This window comes from Harmonia axyridis, chromosome 3 (assembly GCF_914767665.1).
Source record: "Harmonia axyridis chromosome 3, icHarAxyr1.1, whole genome shotgun sequence".
NCBI lineage: Eukaryota > Metazoa > Arthropoda > Insecta > Coleoptera > Coccinellidae > Harmonia > Harmonia axyridis.
In genome coordinates this window covers 13,527,969-13,549,136 of record NC_059503.1, presented here as the reverse complement: position 1 = coordinate 13,549,136, position 21,168 = coordinate 13,527,969, and the positions used below count along the sequence as shown (strand labels likewise).

The following is a 21,168-nucleotide window of genomic DNA, read 5'->3' as shown; positions in this document are numbered from 1 at the left end:
AGGACTTTTCGGAAGGCTATGAAAATACGATATTATTCTTCAAATAATTTATATGGCAAATTTATACAATTTGTATAAAAGTTATTTAAACATCTTACATGTCATAAATACAAAACAAAGGCATAGAAACTTTGTATATAAATGTTCAATATAAATAACATATGTACAATTAAATTGGTTATTTGACCAGAAATACTCATGGAGAACACAGACAAACAAAAATATACAATTCATTAATCTACAATATTCTCTAGTCATGAATTCAGAAATGCTCATAATTTGTTCCAAATTAATAACAAATACGATGATGACGATGATGGTGAAAGTAGTAGATGTGATTCTTTAAGCACTTTTTTATAGTCGTAATTTGCATATTCACTTGTAATATTATATTACAGAAATAGTTATAGTACATTTCGATTTTGGATCTCTTGAAAATGTTTACTGAACTAATAATAATTTTTTTTTCAAGAAATAAACCTTTTCGATTATAATTTTTCCTATTTTGGTATAGTTATCACTTCTCAAGAATGCAGAACCATCACTGAACCATTTATTCAAAGTATTTCACAAATTCAAAAGTAGAACAATACTTGAAAAGGGAGAATAATTTTTAGGAAAAGTCTTCGAACATATTTATGCAAAACCAGTAATTTAAAGAAAATTAGGTAAAAAGGTAAAAAAATGAGTTTGAATATATGGATCATTGAACAGGTGGTTATATGAGAAAAAGATTACCCAGATAGCACATCCTAATCTATGGATATCTGTTTCTGTCCATTTCAGGTCCGAATATCCTCATACATAGAAAGGATATCCATCAACAAATAATAAATGGATATCCAAAAACCTCTTGAAAGTCAATAGAACATCCAGTCCTTCCAAATATCCACAGGACAAACCCGTGTTATCTGTGGAGACATCATCATTATGGGCAGGATTGATTATTATTGTTCCTTATAAATTTCTTATCCGAATTCTATAGAAAACTTTACATATAAAAATATTTTTGGCAAATAATACCATTAAAAGCTGTATAACTTTAGCTATGTTTCTCTAAATTTTATTGAGCGGGCAAACCCTTCGAAGGAATCTTTATGTTACAAATGTATGTATTAAGAGTTTTTTTAGAAAGAGAAAATCTTTTGACTACTTTTCAACACTTCACAATCTAAAAATAAATAATTTCCAGTAGATTGAGTGATGTTAGACCTTCCTTCCATATATGATTGGAACGACTAGAGAGAGAGAGAGAGAGAATATTTTCTAATAGGAAGGTTCAGCTTTGATAACAAACAAAATTGAAAAAATAAGCGGATTGCTTGATTGTACCTTTATCAGTTTTGATTTCAAGAGACACTTTCTGTCTCAAGATTGCTACCATGAGCTAAATTGGAGTCTAAGCTATTACAGTCAGAATCATTCGAGTGTGGGCTAGCATAATTAGCAGCTTCTTGCAGCCTCATCAGCATGTTCAATAGGGGGTCTCCTTCATTGTCAGTTTGAGTTGTTGGATCCGATTCTAGACCCACATCTTTGGCTGTTATCGTTGTTAAACCTTGAGGAGCGGCTCCTGGCCATGGGTAGGTGTCTAAAATGAACTGGGAAGGATCTGTCCATGCAGCTCTTCTTCCATAGAGCTGCAGACCCTCTCGAGCTGCTTCACGAAGATATGGAGCTAATGAATAATTCCACACGTCGGCAAACCATGCACGAGACGAGTCTAACTCAAGGGGACAACCTGAAAAAAAATGCATGATATTAATAATTTTATTCATCCCTTCAGATATAATAAATTTCTATATGATATGTTTTTGAAGTTTTCAAAATGAAACAAAATGATAGGAACAACTAAGAAAGAACACAGCTGGTGCATTGATTTCATTCTTAAATCTCCTGTGCTCCAAGAACAATCTGATAGGGAAATGGTAAAAAAGTTTTTATACATGGAAGTGACTTCTGAAATTTTTATTACAGCGTTTTGAAATAAAGAGAGTTTTTTGTTGTCTCGTGTTGTAATCATGAAACATGGAACATTAATTGATTTTTCTACCTACTAAAACGCATCTTGTACCTTGTACAATATGGTATAGAAGTTCCTCTTAATTCATAAAAGAAATGATAAAGTATCTTATCAAGCAGAGAAAAAGTACATATTTGAGTTTCTTTTTTGAAAAAATAACCAATGTCGAAACTATCTTCAGAAAGTGATTTATTTTATAAGCAGATGCTTTTGAGAAGTTTCTTCGACAGTTCTGGTTTTGGTAAATATAGTGAAGTTGGATGGGAGTTCTGAGTTTTCAGAATAGAAAACATTATGAGCCATCACCCATGATTTATCATGATTATTCTAAGAAAATATACTCACTCAAAAACAGTCTAGGACCTATAGCAACATCTCCCGAACTGTGTGTCTCCAAGAAAGCATTCAAATGTTGCCAAACCCGCGGTAACCATCCTAGAATAGCTGCTAACTCAGGTTGGTGGCCCTGTTCTAGTTCCAACGTCGCTAGCCTCCTCCGCAAAACTCTTCCTAAAAGGCCTCTTGCAGGTTCCATATGTGGCGCTACCAGAACCCACCTGAACCCATGTTGCAATTGAAGACTTGTTGCCGAGCAAGCAGATTGTGCCATTGTTCCTAATAAACATGGTAGATTTCTTGGCAAGGAACCTAGAGCATCTCCTAAAGGACCGGCTTTGTGAAGGTTATCTAAGACCACCACACAAGGAAGGACACTGTTGTCACCAGCTGCAGCTTGCTCGCTTAGGTGAGAAAGGTATTGGCGGAGTTCTTTGCCTGACTTGTTATCCACACTAAGAAAATGTTTCAAAATAAGATCAAATTTAATCTGGTAGACAAAGTCTAAATTAACCTCATAGTATCTGGATTACTCACTTGAAAGTAGCAACAGCTTCGGCAGGATCTCTCCCTAAAGACTGTGCATGGAACTCTGCAAGTCTCGTCGCTAAGTGTGTTTTGCCTGTACCAGGAGCTCCACAAAGAACAAGCCTTCTATGTTCAGCTAACAGTGATACAAGCCTCTGTGCTACACCTTTCGGAATGAGAGCTTCAAAAGCTAAGGCAGCTACTGGTTGGAGCACCACGTGGACTGTGTTCACCCTTCCTATAGCGTAACCAACAGGAAGTAGATCAGGTGGGCCTGCATCTGGTTTTCTCTCCGCCTCACCTAGTTTGTAGCTGGCTATAGAGTCACTTCCTGAAATTCAAAGTTTATTTGTTTAAATCAATTGATATATGAGTTAGAGAGAAATTTTGAATATGAGAGGAAAAACTTTTGAATATTATGAGTAGAAATATTAATTACCTAATCCTAAACCACCACCCGGGTCTAGTCGAGCAACATGCTGCTTGAAAGCTCTCCTGACTGCGTTGTCCAATTGAGCCCAAGATGTAGATGCTCCAATCGTTGTCTGGGCAACGGCGATTTCATTTGTGGCATTCTCACTGGTCCCGTCGTAACTGTAATGTTCTGTGTAATACCTGAAACAATTTCATTTCGTTAGAATCAACTTGGCCAATATTTGAGAATAAGAATATCGGTAAATGATAAAGAAGCATAGGTTATACCTTTCGAATGTTTGTGGCTGTCCAAGGTAAACCGAAATCGATATTCTTTTTCCATCTTGCTCTACATCTGGTTGAGTTTCATCAGGTGGAATGATATCGCTTAAGGCATCTATACTTGCGGCGCTCCTGGTGTCGATCAAATCTGTGGGTAGATTTGCACTTCCAGTAACCATACGTTGAAGTCTCTCGTTATTCTGCTTAAGGCTCAGCATCTCACTCTATAAGAGAGAGGTTGAATAAGGATCTACTATTCTAATTATACATATACATAGAGATTGTTGTGAATCTATACTAAGATTATAGAATTCCATGAAGGAAGAGAGAAACTCACCCTCATTTTCATCACAGTATCTTTCAGACTTTCCAATTGATGTGCAGAACTTAAAGCTTCTAATCTGATATCAGTAAGCACTAGATCTTTTTCCCTGAGTTGTTTCTGTAGTTCAGCAACCTCCTGTCCTGCATCCGTTGGAGCAGGTGGTGGTGGGCTGTTTTGTCTTTCGCTCTCTAGTTCATTCTGGCAAGGTACTTTGGTAACTTTGGCATTTCTCGAGAAGGCTTTCGTGAAGGAACTCCGGAGCTGATTACAAATAAGTGGTCAATGAAGAAACAGCAGCAAAATACCTTATTGTTTGTGAAATTTTACTTACCCATCCCTTCTTCTTTTTCTTGTCTTGTTTGTCTAGACTGCAAGCAGAAGATAGACTAGAAACACTATCAGAGGATGGTTGCCTGGCTAGACCATTTGATATTCCACCTTGTATGGCGGAAGTTCTCAAATTTTCCATGGCTGTTCTTAGTTCAGCTAACTCGGAATCCTGTGGAAAATTTTATCATTAAATTCTGAATCTCAATGAATTGGGTGATCCAATTTCTAGTAGAGGAACATTATTATTGGATTAATTAGGCAAGATAGATCTACAAGCTAGGTACATCTACAGGCTAGCTTAGTCTTAGGGATAGATATAGGTGTCAGATTGATCATTCCGCCATGTGGATCAACCAACTTGGTTTACTAGTAAGTTATTCTGATATCGTATTGTCCTTCGAAATGTTCTTTACTGCTTTTCACTAATATTGAGAACTATTATATATGTTTCAGAATAAGATGCTGATTCTCAAGGTTATAAAGTGCTTCAAGGTTTCTAGAAATAGTCGTCCTGGACCTGTTTTTTATTGAGCTACCGGGTGTCGAAGTTTCAAGAAAAAAATGGTCTTATCATAACTTAAAATGTAATTTAATTTCTTGATGTGAAAGATTTTTCAATTTTTTATAATGTAATATTCACAGATGCATAGTTGTTTTAAAGTTGCAACGGTAAGTTGGTATATCTGACCACATATTTTGAAGGTTATTACTATCGCTGTCAAGCGAAATGTTGAAATATAATTTTTTTGTACATTAACCAGTGGCAGCAAAAATTTTATCTTAAACTTCGTGTTTTACACCCTTCAATTAAAACATCATACAATGTTGATTGCGATGTATTTTGCAATAATAAGTAGTGTAAAACTGATATCATTGCAAAATACATCACAGAACTGGAAATTAATTAGATTCTACCATCAAATCTACATTGCATATATTTTATTGCATCATCAAGTTTCGAAGTTTAAAAAAACCTACGCCGTATGAATTTTTCCAAGACCGTTGAAATATCAATTAGTCCATTTCATTCAAATATCAGCACCGTCAATAAATAAAGAATAAATTACAACATGTCTACATCGGCGTAAACAAATTATAGTTTAGTGAATCGTGGGCGCAATATTTACCTTCTTCTCGGCCGTTGCAGTGAGATGCTGTAATCGTTGAGTCATCGATGATAAACTCTGTTCGAAAGCAGCCACAACATGAGCCTGAAATAAAAAAAATAAATTAAAGTCATTCAAAGTTATTGAATTTTTTAATTAATAATTTAGGACCCTTCGACCTTGTCAACCCCCCACCACTGGTCGAAGTGACTGCATGTGTGAAGATCACATTTGCTAAAAGAGAAGTCAGCAATTCGGTACAAAAATAACGAAAGATTCAACAAATCTATAAAGAATAATCTCCTCTTTCCAAAACTCAATGTACCACCTTGGAGGTAATTATTTTTCAGATTATGTTGATATTCAATTAGATTTATAGAATTTGTAAGGATTTGACTCGATTTGTTCTCCCATAGATTTCAATGTTTCAGATTTGATATTGAGTTAAACAATTGTATTGCTAGTTGCACAGAGGTCATAAAACTTTATCTGTTTTTTAATGATTATTGTTTAGCCCTGAAGGAGAAGAAATTCTCTGTGAGCTAGGCTCAGACAAGGAAGAGATACATAACTGATCATTTTGACTAATTTCATGATAATTTCCCACAAATCAACGTAGTCTGCAATTCAACTAATCTAGTTCCTTTTTTGAAGTCATATTCAGGAAGTAAGATTGGTGTCTATTGATATCATCAGAAATTGGAATCTCATTATAAAATATATAATTTCGATAAAACAAAGTTCAAAAGAAATTTCACAAACATAAATCCTTTTTAAACACACGTCTGCTTAAAATCAACAAATTTTCTACTTCCTGGTATCGTTTTTAAAATCGCCATAATGAAGATTACCCTAGACATGTTCAAGTGTATTTTTGAAGACCATCATCACACGAATTATAGACACGTATGTCTGGAACATCGAATATAACATTGAGCTGGTGTGTTATATATCATAAGAAATATCCTCATTTATTTTTGTATCTCGATAATAATTGTATGTCATTAAATTAATTAGGGAGTAATGGTATGTCAAGGCCTCCTGTGGTCTTCGATTGAGACAATGATGTTAGGGGTCGCCCACATTTGTGATTTTAGCTCAAATTTCGGAGTGATATATATTCTGCTCTGAGAAAAACTAATATGATGTCATATGAGCTATTACATCACACCATACAATCTTGTTTAATTAATAATGAACAGCAATTGTTGGCAATTATACTTCACACACGCTGGTTGATGCTAAATTGAGAATATTTTCAATTTGAACCCAAGAGGAATTATTTTTTTGCCAGATATATACCTAAATTGTGGAAAAATGGAAAATTTTGGAAATACTAAATTCCACATAATGAATCATCATTTTTGAGTATCAGTACTCACATTGACCATCAGATCGACAGATCAAAGTGGTTGAGAATGGTCTTAAATGCATTTTGCGAACAGAAACTGACATTTCTTTCAGTCCAATAGCGATCGCAATTCTTCCTCTAAATTCTTTTGACACGGAAGCAAAAATTGACAACATAGACTAGTTCTTAAAGAGTTAAACAGAGATGTTGAATAAAGGATGAAGATATCCTACTCATAAAGGTGGAGATGGTCTAAGGAGGCGTTTACATATCACATGTTGAGACTATTGACCCTTGACTTTATAAATTCAAACCAATTATCCACTTGAAACGTTCGAGATATCTTATATTTTGGGCTATATTAAGTGTTATCTTTACGAGTGGTCATATTTATTACTATATTCTAAGAATAGTCCTTAAATTATAACACGTACCACGCAGTCTGAAATATGAAATCACTCATGTTTTGAATACTAATCCATTTTAATAGACAAATCAGTACCTATTTATTAATGTGAATTGGATTAATTTTTTCTTGACTGATTTACTCAACATGTGAATTTATGAGAGACTAGACTAGGGTAAAGAATAAGAGATTTCATTGCCTAATCCCTAATAGGATATAAGATTTATTTCTTACAAGGAAGATACAACGTAGTTCGATATGGAGAAATATGTTGAAATACTTCTTTTATGAGTTTTATGGCATTGAACTTTGTTGATTATGTTGTTCAACTAGTAAATTTAATCAGTTAGAACTAAGTTTATATGTAAACTGTGAGCTTGAAGACTAAATTCCTCCCTTTAATGTTTGAACAGTTTTCACCCTTGGATAATCAAACTAATGCAGTTTTATGATCTTTATGACGAAGCTATTAATTATCCACCTAAGACCAAATTGAACCAACACCCTCAAATGAAAAACCACACCTTCATCATTAGTCATAAAATCTCCCTTCTATAAGGGCTCAGTCACTAATAGTAATCCGAATATCCATTTAGCAAATTATGATACGAAAGGTGAGACCCCTCATATTTTACCAAACAGTTTTATTTTCTCCACCTTACAAAAAATGTCAACTCATTGAAAATATCATCTAGATAGAAGATACTTCCATTTAGATCTAGGATCTAAGATCAAACCTAAGTTCGAACTACAGTCACTGAAATAATCGTCTAGAGTTTAGACCCTAGATAGACGATTTTTTTTTTTACAAATATCGTCTAGATATTTTCAGTGAGTTAGAACTTAGGTCTTATATCCTTAATATTTTTTAGAAGACAGAAATTGCGTCCTTATGCCTCTTGTCACAGTTTGGTTCATCATTTTCAATACTATATATAATATTTTTAATGATGAACCTTTGGAATTGCTTCAAGAAAAAAAAAGGTCATTTACAGTTTACGTTTTGGAATGCATAGAATACAATTAAGAAGTTCTGTCTTCAAGCGTGGAATTGAAAGATGAATGATCAAGTACTCAAAAGCTCCTGAGTTCTCTGTTTTCCCCATATTTTTTACGTTCATCGAAGCAATCAACATAGAACTTGCAATAGGAAAGAAAAACTAATCTTAGCATTCAAATAATAATAACTGAACTGAAACAATATAATCGGGAATAGCCTAGAAGAAAACGAACACAAATTGTTCAGTCGTGTCATTTTCTACACATCGCAGTAATTTTTTCATCAAGTTGTTTTGAACTAGTCATCAAACATACGAGTCCATCACCTGTTTTTTTTCTCTGGCGTTTCAGTACTCGAGAACTCCTCAGAGCGATGATCTATAATTTGAAGACAAAAAATGATTTATATCTTCTAATAATGCCCAGGAGCTGTCGAAGCTTTCCAAATTACATGCTGCGCTATCTGGTACCTTGAATCAAATTCTTTTATATACACAACCCCACGGCTCAACTCTTGAAGGTGTATCAATGGATTTATCAAGTTAAAACTGCTCCATGCGATATTTTATAATAGCGTATATTGCGGTATTTTGATTAATGCAAGCTATTAACGAAGTTAGTTTCTTTTACATTTGAACCACTTCTGCAATGGTTGGTATTCGAATTTGCATATTGAATTGTTATTTATGATATTTATATTTTCAGCTATTAATATTTTCGATGACCCATTTCATTAGTGCTTATCGAATATTTATTGTTATATGTTTGTCACTCTCAAGTATAATGATGTCATTTACGATCTATATATCTTTCTGCTTGATCTAGAAAACAAGGCTGTCAAATGTCTAGAAATTCCGAATTTTGAGCTTGAAATTGAAAAAACGAATAGGTTGCACCAACAAGAAAATAGAGCTGAAATTTTTCTAATTTTTTTTCAATACGATCAAAGATCATTATTGATATACGCATTATGACGGCCTGTTTTTTCTCGAATACGCAAACAACTAATAACAGTTGTAATTATTCAAGGATTATTTCACAAAGTTGATAAAAATAATCACCAATTTATATTGAGCGGTCAATCGGTAAATCGAAAAGCATTTCTAAACGAAATATTTTACATAAGTAAACAAGATGTGGAAGAAGGCAATTTACATTCATTACATATTATCGATAGCATATGTTTTGTAGGAATTTGTTGATTTAATATGCAATTCAAATTAACCTTCTCGTTATGATTTAATTTGAATCATTAATCAGTTCTCGGAGTGGTATTTTCACTGAGATGATATGTATGAATCTGCTCATGTTTACAATAATATTTAATTGTTATATTCAAAAAAATTCTTTGTCGTGTCATCATGGTGTTGACCGTTCGAGTTACTTTTAACCTCAGAGTAATAAACATAGATAGGGGGAGCATATGTCATTTTCAGTAAGCAAGTTTTGCTCTTAACATGAACTATCAAATTTGACATGAAGCGTGCGGAAATGAGAACATATCAGTGATACGATAATTCGCTCAATTCGCGAGTTTCCCCATGAAGAACGCACTTCTAATGTTCCATAGTGAATCAACCCATATTAACTCAAAATATATTGAAATAAATACCTAAATATATCAGAAATTCAGAAATAAACTTCAGGCCGCCAAACGACGTGAAACAACCGATGACACTAGGAGAGCAATAGTTGCCAAACCTTGGATTACAGCAGGTAGATATAGAAAATAATAAATATTCTGCTTATTATAAATTCGACAATTAGGAAAATATCGGTTTCCAAATTTTCAAATTTGCATATGTAATTGGAAATCACTCAAATAAATATATTTCATTCAATATACTATACATTCATAATGATACTTATAGTAAAATTGTGGATTTCAAAATATATCATAATCCGACAACGTAATCTAACCATGTTGGGGACATGTGAAAATTGCGTATACTCCCTCTATCTATGTTTATTTCTCTACGCTTATAACCGAGCTTACAACCAATTGTTTATAAAAATTTGGAAAGAATTCGTGATGGCCATTATTCAGTTGATTGAACCAATATTTGTTGCATTGTTGAAAAATTTGAAGGTAAATTTTCTTTACACGATACAAAAGTACCAAGTAAGGGTTAGTAATTGGTACTAGTACTCTTGAATATTCACCTTCAAATTCTTCTACATGGCGTACCAAACAATCACAAAGTACAGGGTGGGCAAATTTCGATGTTTTAGCACTACAACTTTTGAACCAGAGGAGATAGACAAAATCTGATACCCACTTCTCGATCTCTTTTTCTGAGAAACTAACAAGGGTAGTATTCATTTTTGGCCACCTTCTTTTGTTTTCGAGTTATAAGCGAAAATTGGAAAAATGGCGATATCGAAAAACATTTATATCTCCGCTAATACTGATGATAGAGCTCTGAAATTAAAACATTATACAGGCACTTTTTTACGTAGAATCCAGTGGCGTGCTCGTATTTCCAAAAGGGTTTTTAATTACGAAGCTATGACCCAAAGTTATGTTTTTTTAAATGGGAACACTAGATTTATGTGCCATTTTCTGAAAGCTTAATTTTTCCTGATTTCAAAAATATATAACATCGTATGGTTTGTTTCAATATGAATAATAGAAAATGGTCAAAAACCTTTTTTTACTTAAGAGTCTCAATATTTCTATGGTTTCAACTGTTGATGAGCCTTCCTATAACAAGAGCAGTGTCCTTCCGTCAATCTGATTATTTCTATGCTTTTCACTTATTTCTACAAAATTCGAATGTATATTTATTTTATACAAATAGTTTCGAAAAGATAAACGAACTTGGAAAAAGTTTCCTAGGTAGCTTGAACACAGTTTCAAATATTCATCTATTGAAATATCGAGAAGAGGTGTCGACTGTGCATTGTGCAATTGTTGACATTATTAGGTTAAATATTATTTCTTGTTTGTCCCTTCGTAATTAAAATGTTGAGTTCAATCAGATATGCATTGTTTCATATGCTGTTTAAAATGGATTGGTACTTGTGCGTATCGATTCTGGAGACCTATGTGAATAATCTCCTGATACATACATCTCAATACAGCTCTTTCGATTGAAAAATTCGATCTTGTGGTTTCTCCGTTACTTCCAAATCAATTTTTAGATAAAGAATTTATAAAACATATCTAGATTCGAATTTTGTGGAAATAAGTGAAAAGCACAGAAATAATCAGATTGACGGAAGGACACTGCTCTTGTTATAGAAAGCTCAATTTTTCTGTGTTCATCAACAGTTGAAACCATAGAAATATTGAGACTCTTAGGTGAAAAGAGGTTTTTGGCCATTTTCTATTATTTATATTGATCCGAATCATACGATGTTATATATTTTTGAAATCAGGAAAAATTAAGCTTTCAGAAAATGGCACATAAATCTAGTGTTCCTATTTAAAAAAGCATAACTTTGGGTCATAGCTTCGTAATTGAAAACCCTTTTGAAAATACGAGCACGCCACTGGATTCTACGTAAAAAAGTGCCTGTATAATGTTTTAATTTCAGATCTCTATCATCAGTATTAGCGGAGATATAACTGTTTTTCGATTTCGCCATTTTTCCAATTTTCGCTTATAACTCGAAAACAAAAGAAGGTGGCCAAAAACGAAAACTACCCTTTTTAGTTTCTCAGAAAAAGAGATCGAGAAGTGGGTATTAGATTTTGTCTATCTCCTCTGGTTCAAAAGTTGTAGTGCTAAAACATCGAAATTTGCCCACCCTGTACAGTAAGAAAAATAATGTGATGATAAAAACTGGTACGCAATATTATGTTGATGGGAAAAACAAGTTTCTACTCTTTTATTTTCATATGAAAACGTAAAGAAATCGTAAAAATATGTTCAAGTCCTTAAAAGGCCGATATTTTCCATAATAGTTAAAAGTAAATAAGGAACCTATTTTGTGTAAACTTAAATGCAACAATTTGGTAAAGACCTCTCCATCTACAAACAAACCAGACCAACCTACGTATCCATGAAATAATAAATTGTCCTGTATGATGGATGTCTAACGGCACTATCTTATCAACAGAACCATTTTTACGATGCAGTCTGTTACACCGGAAAATGATAGTTTTAATCTTGCCTGCAAGACGCATAACATGCGATGCAAGAGAACTCTCAGAAATAGGTACATATACGAATTTATCTCTAGGGTGATCTGTTCCACAAGAGAGCCACGATGTAAGAACAAATGGAACTAAATTATCTACAACAGCATGTGAAGTGTTGACGGTAATAAAATTGAGGAAAAATGTTTATCTTTACGTCTATGAAGGAAATGATTCTGAAAGAGGATAATGCAGTGAAAGAAGAGTAAATACAATAGTAGAAAGAAAGGGGAATTTTTTTTTCTTAGAATAAGTCATCCAATTAGTATTTTAGGATTTTAAAGTGAATTATACGACACATTCTTGAGTAAGTTTGAAAAGTAAAACTACAGTATTACTGAATGTGGAACGAAACACGCTTGAATAAGCATTGAATTGTTAAAATGCACTACAAAAATGGACAAAATTTTGCAGTCATACTTCGCAAAACTAAAGCACTTTGGCTTGTCGTAAAGCACCCACTCGACGCAGTGAATCACCCTGTATAATGGCATTTAACGACAAAGAAAGACCAACCTGTTATTCATAATTATTTTAAATGCTCTACCCTTCTTCCTGAAGAAAATTATCCCGAAATAGGAATACTCAACATTATATTGAAAGAATCACACTTTTTCATGTTGTCAAAACATGTCACAGACATGTTGATTCGAATCTCAGAATAATAAACATTGAGAGTCATTTTCACTCAGCAAATTCTGTCGCCAACATGAACTATCAAATTTGATATGAAGCGCGCGGTAATGAAAACATATCAGTGATACGATATTTCACTCAATTCGCGAGTTTCTCCACAAAGAACGCACTTCTCATGTCCCATAGTGAATCAACATTTCATATTAATTCAAAATATATTGGAATAAATACCTAAATATATCAGAAATTCAGAAATAAACTTCAGGCGCGCCAAACGACGTGAAACAACCGATGACACTAGGAGATCAAAAGTTGCCAAACCTTGAATTTCAGCAGGTAAATATAGAAAATAATAAATATTCTGCTTATTATAAATTCGACAATAAAGAAAAATATCGGTTCGAAATATTGAAATTTGCATATTTAATCGGGAATCACTCAAATAAATATATTTTATTAGTTATAATATGAATTCATAACGATATAGTAAAATTGTGGATTTGAAAATATATCTCAATCCGACAACGTAATCTAACCATGAAAGAAACAGGTAAAAATTGCGTATATTCCATCTATCTATGTTTATTACTCTATGCATGTCACAGGCAGGAAATTTTCACATTAGATTTGAGTTCAGAAAGCTGAATGAATTAAACAAAATCAACCTGAGAAATTTAATGAGCAATTACATGAATGCGAATTTCAACAAGTGTTTCACTTATTTTAATTCTTTCCTTTGATCTCAATTGGGTAATGATTCCTCCCACTATTTATTCAAACTACATTTTACAAACAAAAACTCAAATTACGCGATCTGTTAACTCTATACGAAGGACTGAATCGAATCATTGAAATTGACCGTATAGTTTATTCAACAGACTGGAAATAAAACTAATTCCAAGTCATTCAAAGGCAATAACGTTCTGTCGCTCTATTCATATGTAACCCATTATTTAAATGGGCTAAATTTCAACATAAACGAACACAAGCCAGATCATTGTTACTCCAGCCTTGTCTTCGCCAGTGATGTCATTTGTTTCATTCTGCAGGAGACAGAATCTAGCTGAGAGTGATAAATATTAATAGAGTTATAAAAGGTAGATGGATAGAAGTACAAAAGGTACACGTTATGTGTTATTATAATTCCTAGAGGTATTCGGTGTAGGTACACAATGGGTAAAAATGGGATAATTACGTTTCGTATAGTGTTGCTTTCAAAAACGGATTAAGGCTAAGGTCGGTTCACACCGATATACCTAGAAGTGCTTCCTACACGCAGAGAAATTGTTTCGCTGAATTCATTGACCTACAATAAATTATCGATTTAAAATCTTTCGTTTGAACACCAGAAAAGACAAATTGCAGTTGTGGGTGTAACAATAGCAGCGCAAGATAAGAATTGTTTGCCGTTTTGGTAGTGAAAATGATACATTAATTATATATCTGTCCAATCGAGTAAAAACTGAGTGTTACACCATAGTCCAACGACACCAATTGGATACTTGAATAACAAGAAAAGTAAACTCATTTAGAGTACAATTAGTATATTCATTATGAAGAACGGTAAACATAATTTACCGATCAAAGACAAATAAACGAATTTCCAATGAAAGTTTTCGTTTTGAATAGCTCACTATCTGGGGAGCAATCGCTTTTGAAGCTGTCATCTTTTCACATTTGACATGCAGTAACTTCGCCATCACTAAAAATGGAATAATACACGTTTCAACAACGCATGAAAATTGTGCTTAAGAATATTTCTTCAACTCGGAATATTTCTGCTGTAACCCGTAGTTTTTACAAAAACCCAGGTTTGTCGATTCCTCATCGATATTGGTAATTATCCATTAATTAATGATTTTTATGGCCGGAATTGAAAGATATTGATATGGACAAGACGGCGCTACGTACCACAAAAGCAAATTTTGCCAGAAAAGTTTCCTCGCCGTGTTACTACTCGAAGAGTTGATCAGAATTGCCCGCTATCTTGTTATTTAACAGCTTTAGCACAATCGATTCTAGATCTTAAAGACGGAATTATCGAAGACATACAGCCGCATATGTACGATTTGGCCCTGGCAAATCTCATGAAAAGGATATGGTTTAGCAACTTGAAAAATTTTGATTGTAGGTATTCACAAAGATGGTATAAATTCATAAAAAAAATCTGTTATCAATTGGAAAATTCCACGTTCACTGATTTATGTGTACCACCTGTATGTATCCGTAGGTTCATTGATATTTAATAGAAAGAGTTCTTAACTATCCGATTGATCCATCTATTGGCTGGGTCATCATTTTTGTTCTTGTTAATCAATTAAAGTACATCTTCAACTAGTCCGAGACGCAACGTCTGCAAGACTGTAAACTATTTGATTAATTATGATAAACGGCTCTAGTTAAATGTAGCATTTATAATCTTGATCCAATTCGATATTATTCAAGTGACCCCAGTTAAGATAAGTTCACAGGACGATACTACCGCTGGAAGACTCGAGAATAATTAATAATAATATAAGAAAGTTCAAAAAATCTGCCAATAGGTGTGACTTTAAGCTTCTTCAACCTCCTCTCTTATAAAATCAGTCCTCTTTGAATATTATTCTCGATCTTGTAACACTTTAATCTCTGGACATTTTTATTTCAAAGACTACAAACAATTACTTCCATCCAAAAATGACCTCAAAGCTTCTTCCACCTTCGGTACACACTGAAGTAACATTATCACTTTCTATCATAGACTCTACAGAGCTGGTCTATGTGCCTAGAGTAACAAAACTGCCTTCTGAAAAAAAAACAAGCGCAAAAACACATATGGCACCTTCCTCAGTGTTACAAAAAAGTAAAGAGTTCTAAAGCAACATTATCACTTTCTAAAGTTGTTCAAGGGTGCTTTAATTTATTCATAGACTCTCTCTGGTCAATGTGTTGAGAGAAACAAGCCTTCTGTAAAAGAGCAATAGCAAAAATGACTTATTCTTCACCGTTTCATAAAAGTTAAGAGTTCGGAAGCAAAATCATCACATTCTATAGTTATTCAAGCGTGATCTCATCTACTCGCATGGACTCTACAATTTTGGCCTTCTGTAAAGGAACAACAGCAAAAACGCATATGACTTATTTTTCAGTGTTCCATAAAAGTAAAGAGTTCTTGGTTTGTACACACATCATTAGTACAAAAATAATAGATAATATCCACCTATCAATCAACGATTCCATATGAAGAGAACTACATTTGGCTATTGTTGTTGCCATTGTGAAATTGGACTCCAAGTAGCTAATGGTTATGCGGAAGCAATATTCTTGGGATAGGAATCTACTGCTTATGGAATATAGGTTGTCATTGGTATTAGGAATACATATGGTGACTGATGGGTATCTTGTTCTATTCAGATTCCATTACTGGTATCGCAAATCTTAATGAGGTTTTATTATTGAATACAGGATACAAAATCATTCCGTGATCCATTCTCATAAATTCTAAATGATATTGATATCGGGATAAAGTGCAGGCCAACCCAGCGTATCGATATTGTTATGGGTCACTTGGATTACTTGTAGGTACAGTAAGAATTTGCATTTATTTATAAGGATTGTTATGAAATATTCATTGGAGGAACATAACATGGCTTTGATAATTGAATGGTTATAACTTGATTTTAGAAGTTTTACTTTACTTCGTCTTGTTCTTCTATTATAGACAAGTAAGTTTCGTTGAACCAACTTGATGCAAGAACGTGATGATATTTTATGGTAAGTAAATTATCGAGAAATTCAACATTGGTATACTTCACAATCAAAACATACGTTTGAGCGTATGCTCAAAGTACATCTTATATCTGGAAAAAATTAAATTCGTATGGGACCATCTATGACCCAAACATTTATCAAATTTCAATGAAATCAGATGAGAATTGTAGAAATTAAATCTGTTCCAACAACAAAAACACAAGAAACACGAAAGATGTTCAGAGGAGAAAATTATTTCCCAACAGAAACACAAAACATGATATTGCCATCAAATCAATTGTTGATTTGAAAAATGTTCATAATACAAATAATAGCAAAGTATAAGTTGATCTTCGAATAAATGCATCATTTCATCCTGTTTGAAATGAGTAATATTTCACCGAATCCCATCAATGTGCACTTGAGTTTAGTTACTTCGCTTCAGGTAAAGGCAACAGAATTAATACAAACAAAACATCAAACTCGTCAACATAAGAAACCTTGTCCAATCTAATTAAAACCATCAATTATAGCAAATCGATAAAGGTTAATCAGGAGACAACAGCTTCTGCATCGTTGATAATGAGATAATACCTACATCCAGTGGCGTAGTGAGAATTGAAGCGCCCTGTAGCAGAATAAATTTTGGCATCTCAACTCCATCACCTTTAAGAATTGCCCAATGTTGATTTCAATATATTAACAAAATCGAACCGTTTTCTGCTCATATAGCTCAATATTTAATCGAAATTACCCATTAAATTCCAAGTGGATACATTAAAATGGCATGGAAATTAGATACTTACTTTGGAATTCAAAATTGCATTTGTTTTGTTCTTTGCAATTTAAATTGCTCAATTTGGGTCAATACTCAACTGAACTGAAAAACGGCAGTCAAAAATGTTTGTGAACTATTTAGAAACAGAAGAAGTCACTCTATTTGAAAATATATACAGGGTCTTCCAAGTTTGAGTGTCCATCTGGAGAGTAATACTAAATTAAAATAATATTGAATATCTTAATAGGCAATAACTACTGTAATCTTCATTGTTCAAGAAGAATGACTTAAAATTGAGCTTAAAATATTTTACAGTTGATTTTTCGCCTTCAGTATTGAATTTATCGCTACGCTACTGAATGCATACAAGAACTAAAACAAACATTACACACTTGTATTTCCAGGGATGGACATGATCTATATCTGCTTTTCCTTGTTGCCAGCTCCCACCAAGGTATCGTAGGGTTTCCAACTGGCGAGGGTAAGCTATCCCTGATAAAGGTCGATGGATTCTCTGGTACACTAGCCAGTGACGGCGGTCTGGGAGGGTGTCTGGGACCAACCCGCGGCCTTCTTATGGTTGCGAAACCGTCATAAACCGTTGAACAAGGCATTGTACTACACATTGGATCTGTTCACTTCGTTACGAGCACAACACTATCATTTAAGACACATTATGACAATAAGAGTTATTGTTGATGTTGTTAATGATATCTGCCGGTTTTTTTCAATGAATCATTCTGTACCTTTGAGAGAAACAAGTGGAATGAGTGAGAGGACTTCATTTGATTCTTCTAGAGCGAGAGTTATTAGTCGTATTCGATATGGTGGTATGATTGTTGAAAGAGCCTTACAGGATAGTCATCTTTGTCTAGAATGGACAAGGAAGACAAATATTCCCATGCCATCATGCACGCTTTCCCCCCTACATAATATTTAAATAACCTAATCTATTTTCCTTGTAATGAGAAAGTTACGTGATGAAAAATATGAGAATCTTCGTTTTCAATCTGATGAGCTTTCATTGTACATATTTTTCATTCTACAAATACACAGAAAAACTTCTAAATCTCTAAAAAACACCGAAAATTTTATAATATTTATATTCTTTTTATTTCTTTTTCTAACGCAAAAAATCAAAATATATCAACACAAAGAAAATTTTAAATGCGTCTAGGGTCTATATAGCTCAATATTATTCGATATTTCATCTCAATTTCACATCTTGAAACATAACTAGGTTTCATGATAAGTTCTGTGACAGAAGAAAATTAATTAATATCGTATGGAATTGAATTCTGCTTCAATCATTCTGAAGTGAGTAAAAGACAAATGAGGGCAGCGGAAAAATTCCGAAAATTCACCTGACTAAAAAACTTACATAAGCCCGATGGAAGCAAGTACCTAGGTGCCAACATAAATCAACATGTCTAGAAATGTAACTTTCAGATTAATTGATACAACTTCATTAAGCTAATAGCGGAGTTTGAAGAACAGGTCCTATTACATCAGATTCTAATTGATCTGAACATTGATAACAAGATCAATCATAATCACGCAGTGATTGGAAGCAAAAAGGGTAATTTCTCACGAGCATATTTTTACGTCCGTATATAAAAGGTTCATCTCTTCGATATCTTACGTCCAAGTGAATACAAAGTAGTGAGAAATTTAATTTCGTATTAAATGACCATCGTTTATGTCACATCTAATAATACACTCGTTTCTTATTATCATGTTAATCGCGCTATAAGTTTTGTTACGGAATTACAGACAGCTACTAAGGAGATACATCATGATATCATAATGTAAAACCGACAATAATGGGGCTCGAAGCGATAGAAGCGCTAATAATTGTGGGTTTTAAACCTGTTTTAATCCCAGCCTCAGATTGAATGAAAATAAATATTTCGACTTCAATTTCGATTTTTGACACACGAAAGATTATTTACAATAATTGTACGTGAATTATCCCACGCTAGCAAAACGTTTTTCATGTTTCTGAAGGAAAACGTGGGATATTATTGTTGATAACACTTTTTTTTAAAGAGAAGTTAAATTTAAAGTTACAAAATAGATGCCAATTGGAGTTTTAGAGAGTTGATGGAAATTATGATGTCTCAAGTTTATCCGAAGAACTGTTACTTGAGACATAATGTTTTACAAGAGTGTTTAAAAATTGAGTTAGATGAAAAATGTTAATGAAGGTAATATATCAGGAAGTGGGGTAGTAGATGAAGAAATGAGAAGGTATGTTCAACGAATTTGTTTTTATCACGAATATTGAGTGATTCTCTACAAGTTTAATGCATAGTAAAAAAATTATTTTAAAAGTATAGTAGTAAAGAACTTTGAAAATTTTACACGATTATTATTATTTTTACGTTTCAGCTCTCAAAATCATTGGAATGTTTTCTGGCACTAGGAGGAAAAAAGCTGAATGAATCTCATATTCCTGATTCTGATAATTTCTAACTTCTCTTCGAATAACGAATATCAGACTTTTTGTTTCTATTCAAACGGCAAATTCCATATTTTTTAAAATGATTCCAATGTTCGTGGAATTACGAAAAGCTTTCCAGAGATGCAGAAATCCCAAAGATTAAGGGTGGGGTGAACTTTACCCTTATTATAAGTCCCCATATGTGTAGGGGACGAAATATGAAAGGGGATACCTTTCAATAATATTGCCTTTACAGGTCAGTGGTTCGAGAAGAATTTATTGTGAAATGACTTAACCGTTACTTTCGAGATACGTTTACTTTTAGTGAATGTTTTCTTTTTTTTAAAGGAATTATTGTTGGAAATGTAAAAGTTGATTCTAGTAGTTTATATAAATTATTTTGATATATTATTCTGAATCCGTATTTTCAACTATTCATTTTGGAGCTGCATAATCAACTTAACTTGTCAAGAAAACCTTAAAGTTTTTTAGTTTGATGCTGATACAAATAATTTGAAAATCAATACATGATTCATTAATTATATTGAACTTTTTCAGAAGTTAATAATTGGTATTTGAAAGTAATAGTTGGAATTTGAGCAATTATTATGAATTTTCACATTTCGTTTCGAATTTTCACTTATAGTCAGATGTCTGAGTGTGATAAAAACATCATAATCAATATAGAGGGTGTTCAAATATTGGAGGTACAAACGAAAATCAGAAATTCCTAGGATGATTTTAAGAAAAAAGTCCTATAAACAAACTTTTCATTTTAGAGATTTTTAGAAATTTGATTTTTTCAAAGTTTTTTCTCATAGCTTAGATATTCAACTGAAAGTTGGAAGATCTTCCAATTTGGAGTTTATATCATGTGATATGCAAATTTCGATTGCAAATCAACAGGGTATCATTTTTTATGGAACAGTTTTCGCTTTTTTCTTTAAGAATTTATTTCCGGTGACCCCTGGTAGTTTAGTAAAACATTTTTTGGTTTCTTGTAGTTTTTTCGTATCTGTTTCGAGAGACAATTCCAAACAATTCGCTAAAAATCCTTAGGAAAATCCAAATTATCATAAAAATCCAGTTAGTAAGATATGTTGACTAAATTAATTATTAGTTTTGGTGCTTATATTCCGGATCTGTAGCAATGATTCATATAATGATTCGATAAAGTCTTATAATGACTTGTTTAAATCATCCCAACAGAGTAGGACTTTCTGTATCTCGAAAATAATAAGTTTGGGGCCCATGTTTATAAGACTTTTTTTTTTAATTATCCAAGGAATCTCTCATTTCCGATTGTACCTCCAATTAAGAAACCCATTATACATTCGA

At 33.1% G+C, this 21,168-nt stretch overlaps 1 protein-coding gene across 6 annotated transcripts in view; it reads right to left on the bottom strand.

The window, feature by feature from the left end:
• Nucleotides 1-32: 32 nt before the first annotated feature.
• The window catches only part of LOC123677155 (protein sickie), a 190,000-nt gene continuing 168,864 nt past the window's right edge, over nt 33-21,168 (bottom strand). For all 6 annotated transcript variants that reach the window (XM_045613695.1, XM_045613697.1, XM_045613696.1 and 3 more), the window contains 8 exons: nt 5,366-5,449; nt 4,240-4,407; nt 3,921-4,169; nt 3,590-3,807; nt 3,327-3,502; nt 2,897-3,218; nt 2,369-2,814; nt 33-1,741 (listed from right to left, as the gene is read on the bottom strand). In XM_045613695.1, the coding sequence (XP_045469651.1) occupies nt 1,350-1,741; nt 2,369-2,814; nt 2,897-3,218; nt 3,327-3,502; nt 3,590-3,807; nt 3,921-4,169; nt 4,240-4,407; nt 5,366-5,449 (2,055 nt within the window). In that variant the 3' untranslated portion in view covers nt 33-1,349. The remainder of the gene's footprint in view (nt 1,742-2,368; nt 2,815-2,896; nt 3,219-3,326; nt 3,503-3,589; nt 3,808-3,920; nt 4,170-4,239; nt 4,408-5,365; nt 5,450-21,168) is intronic.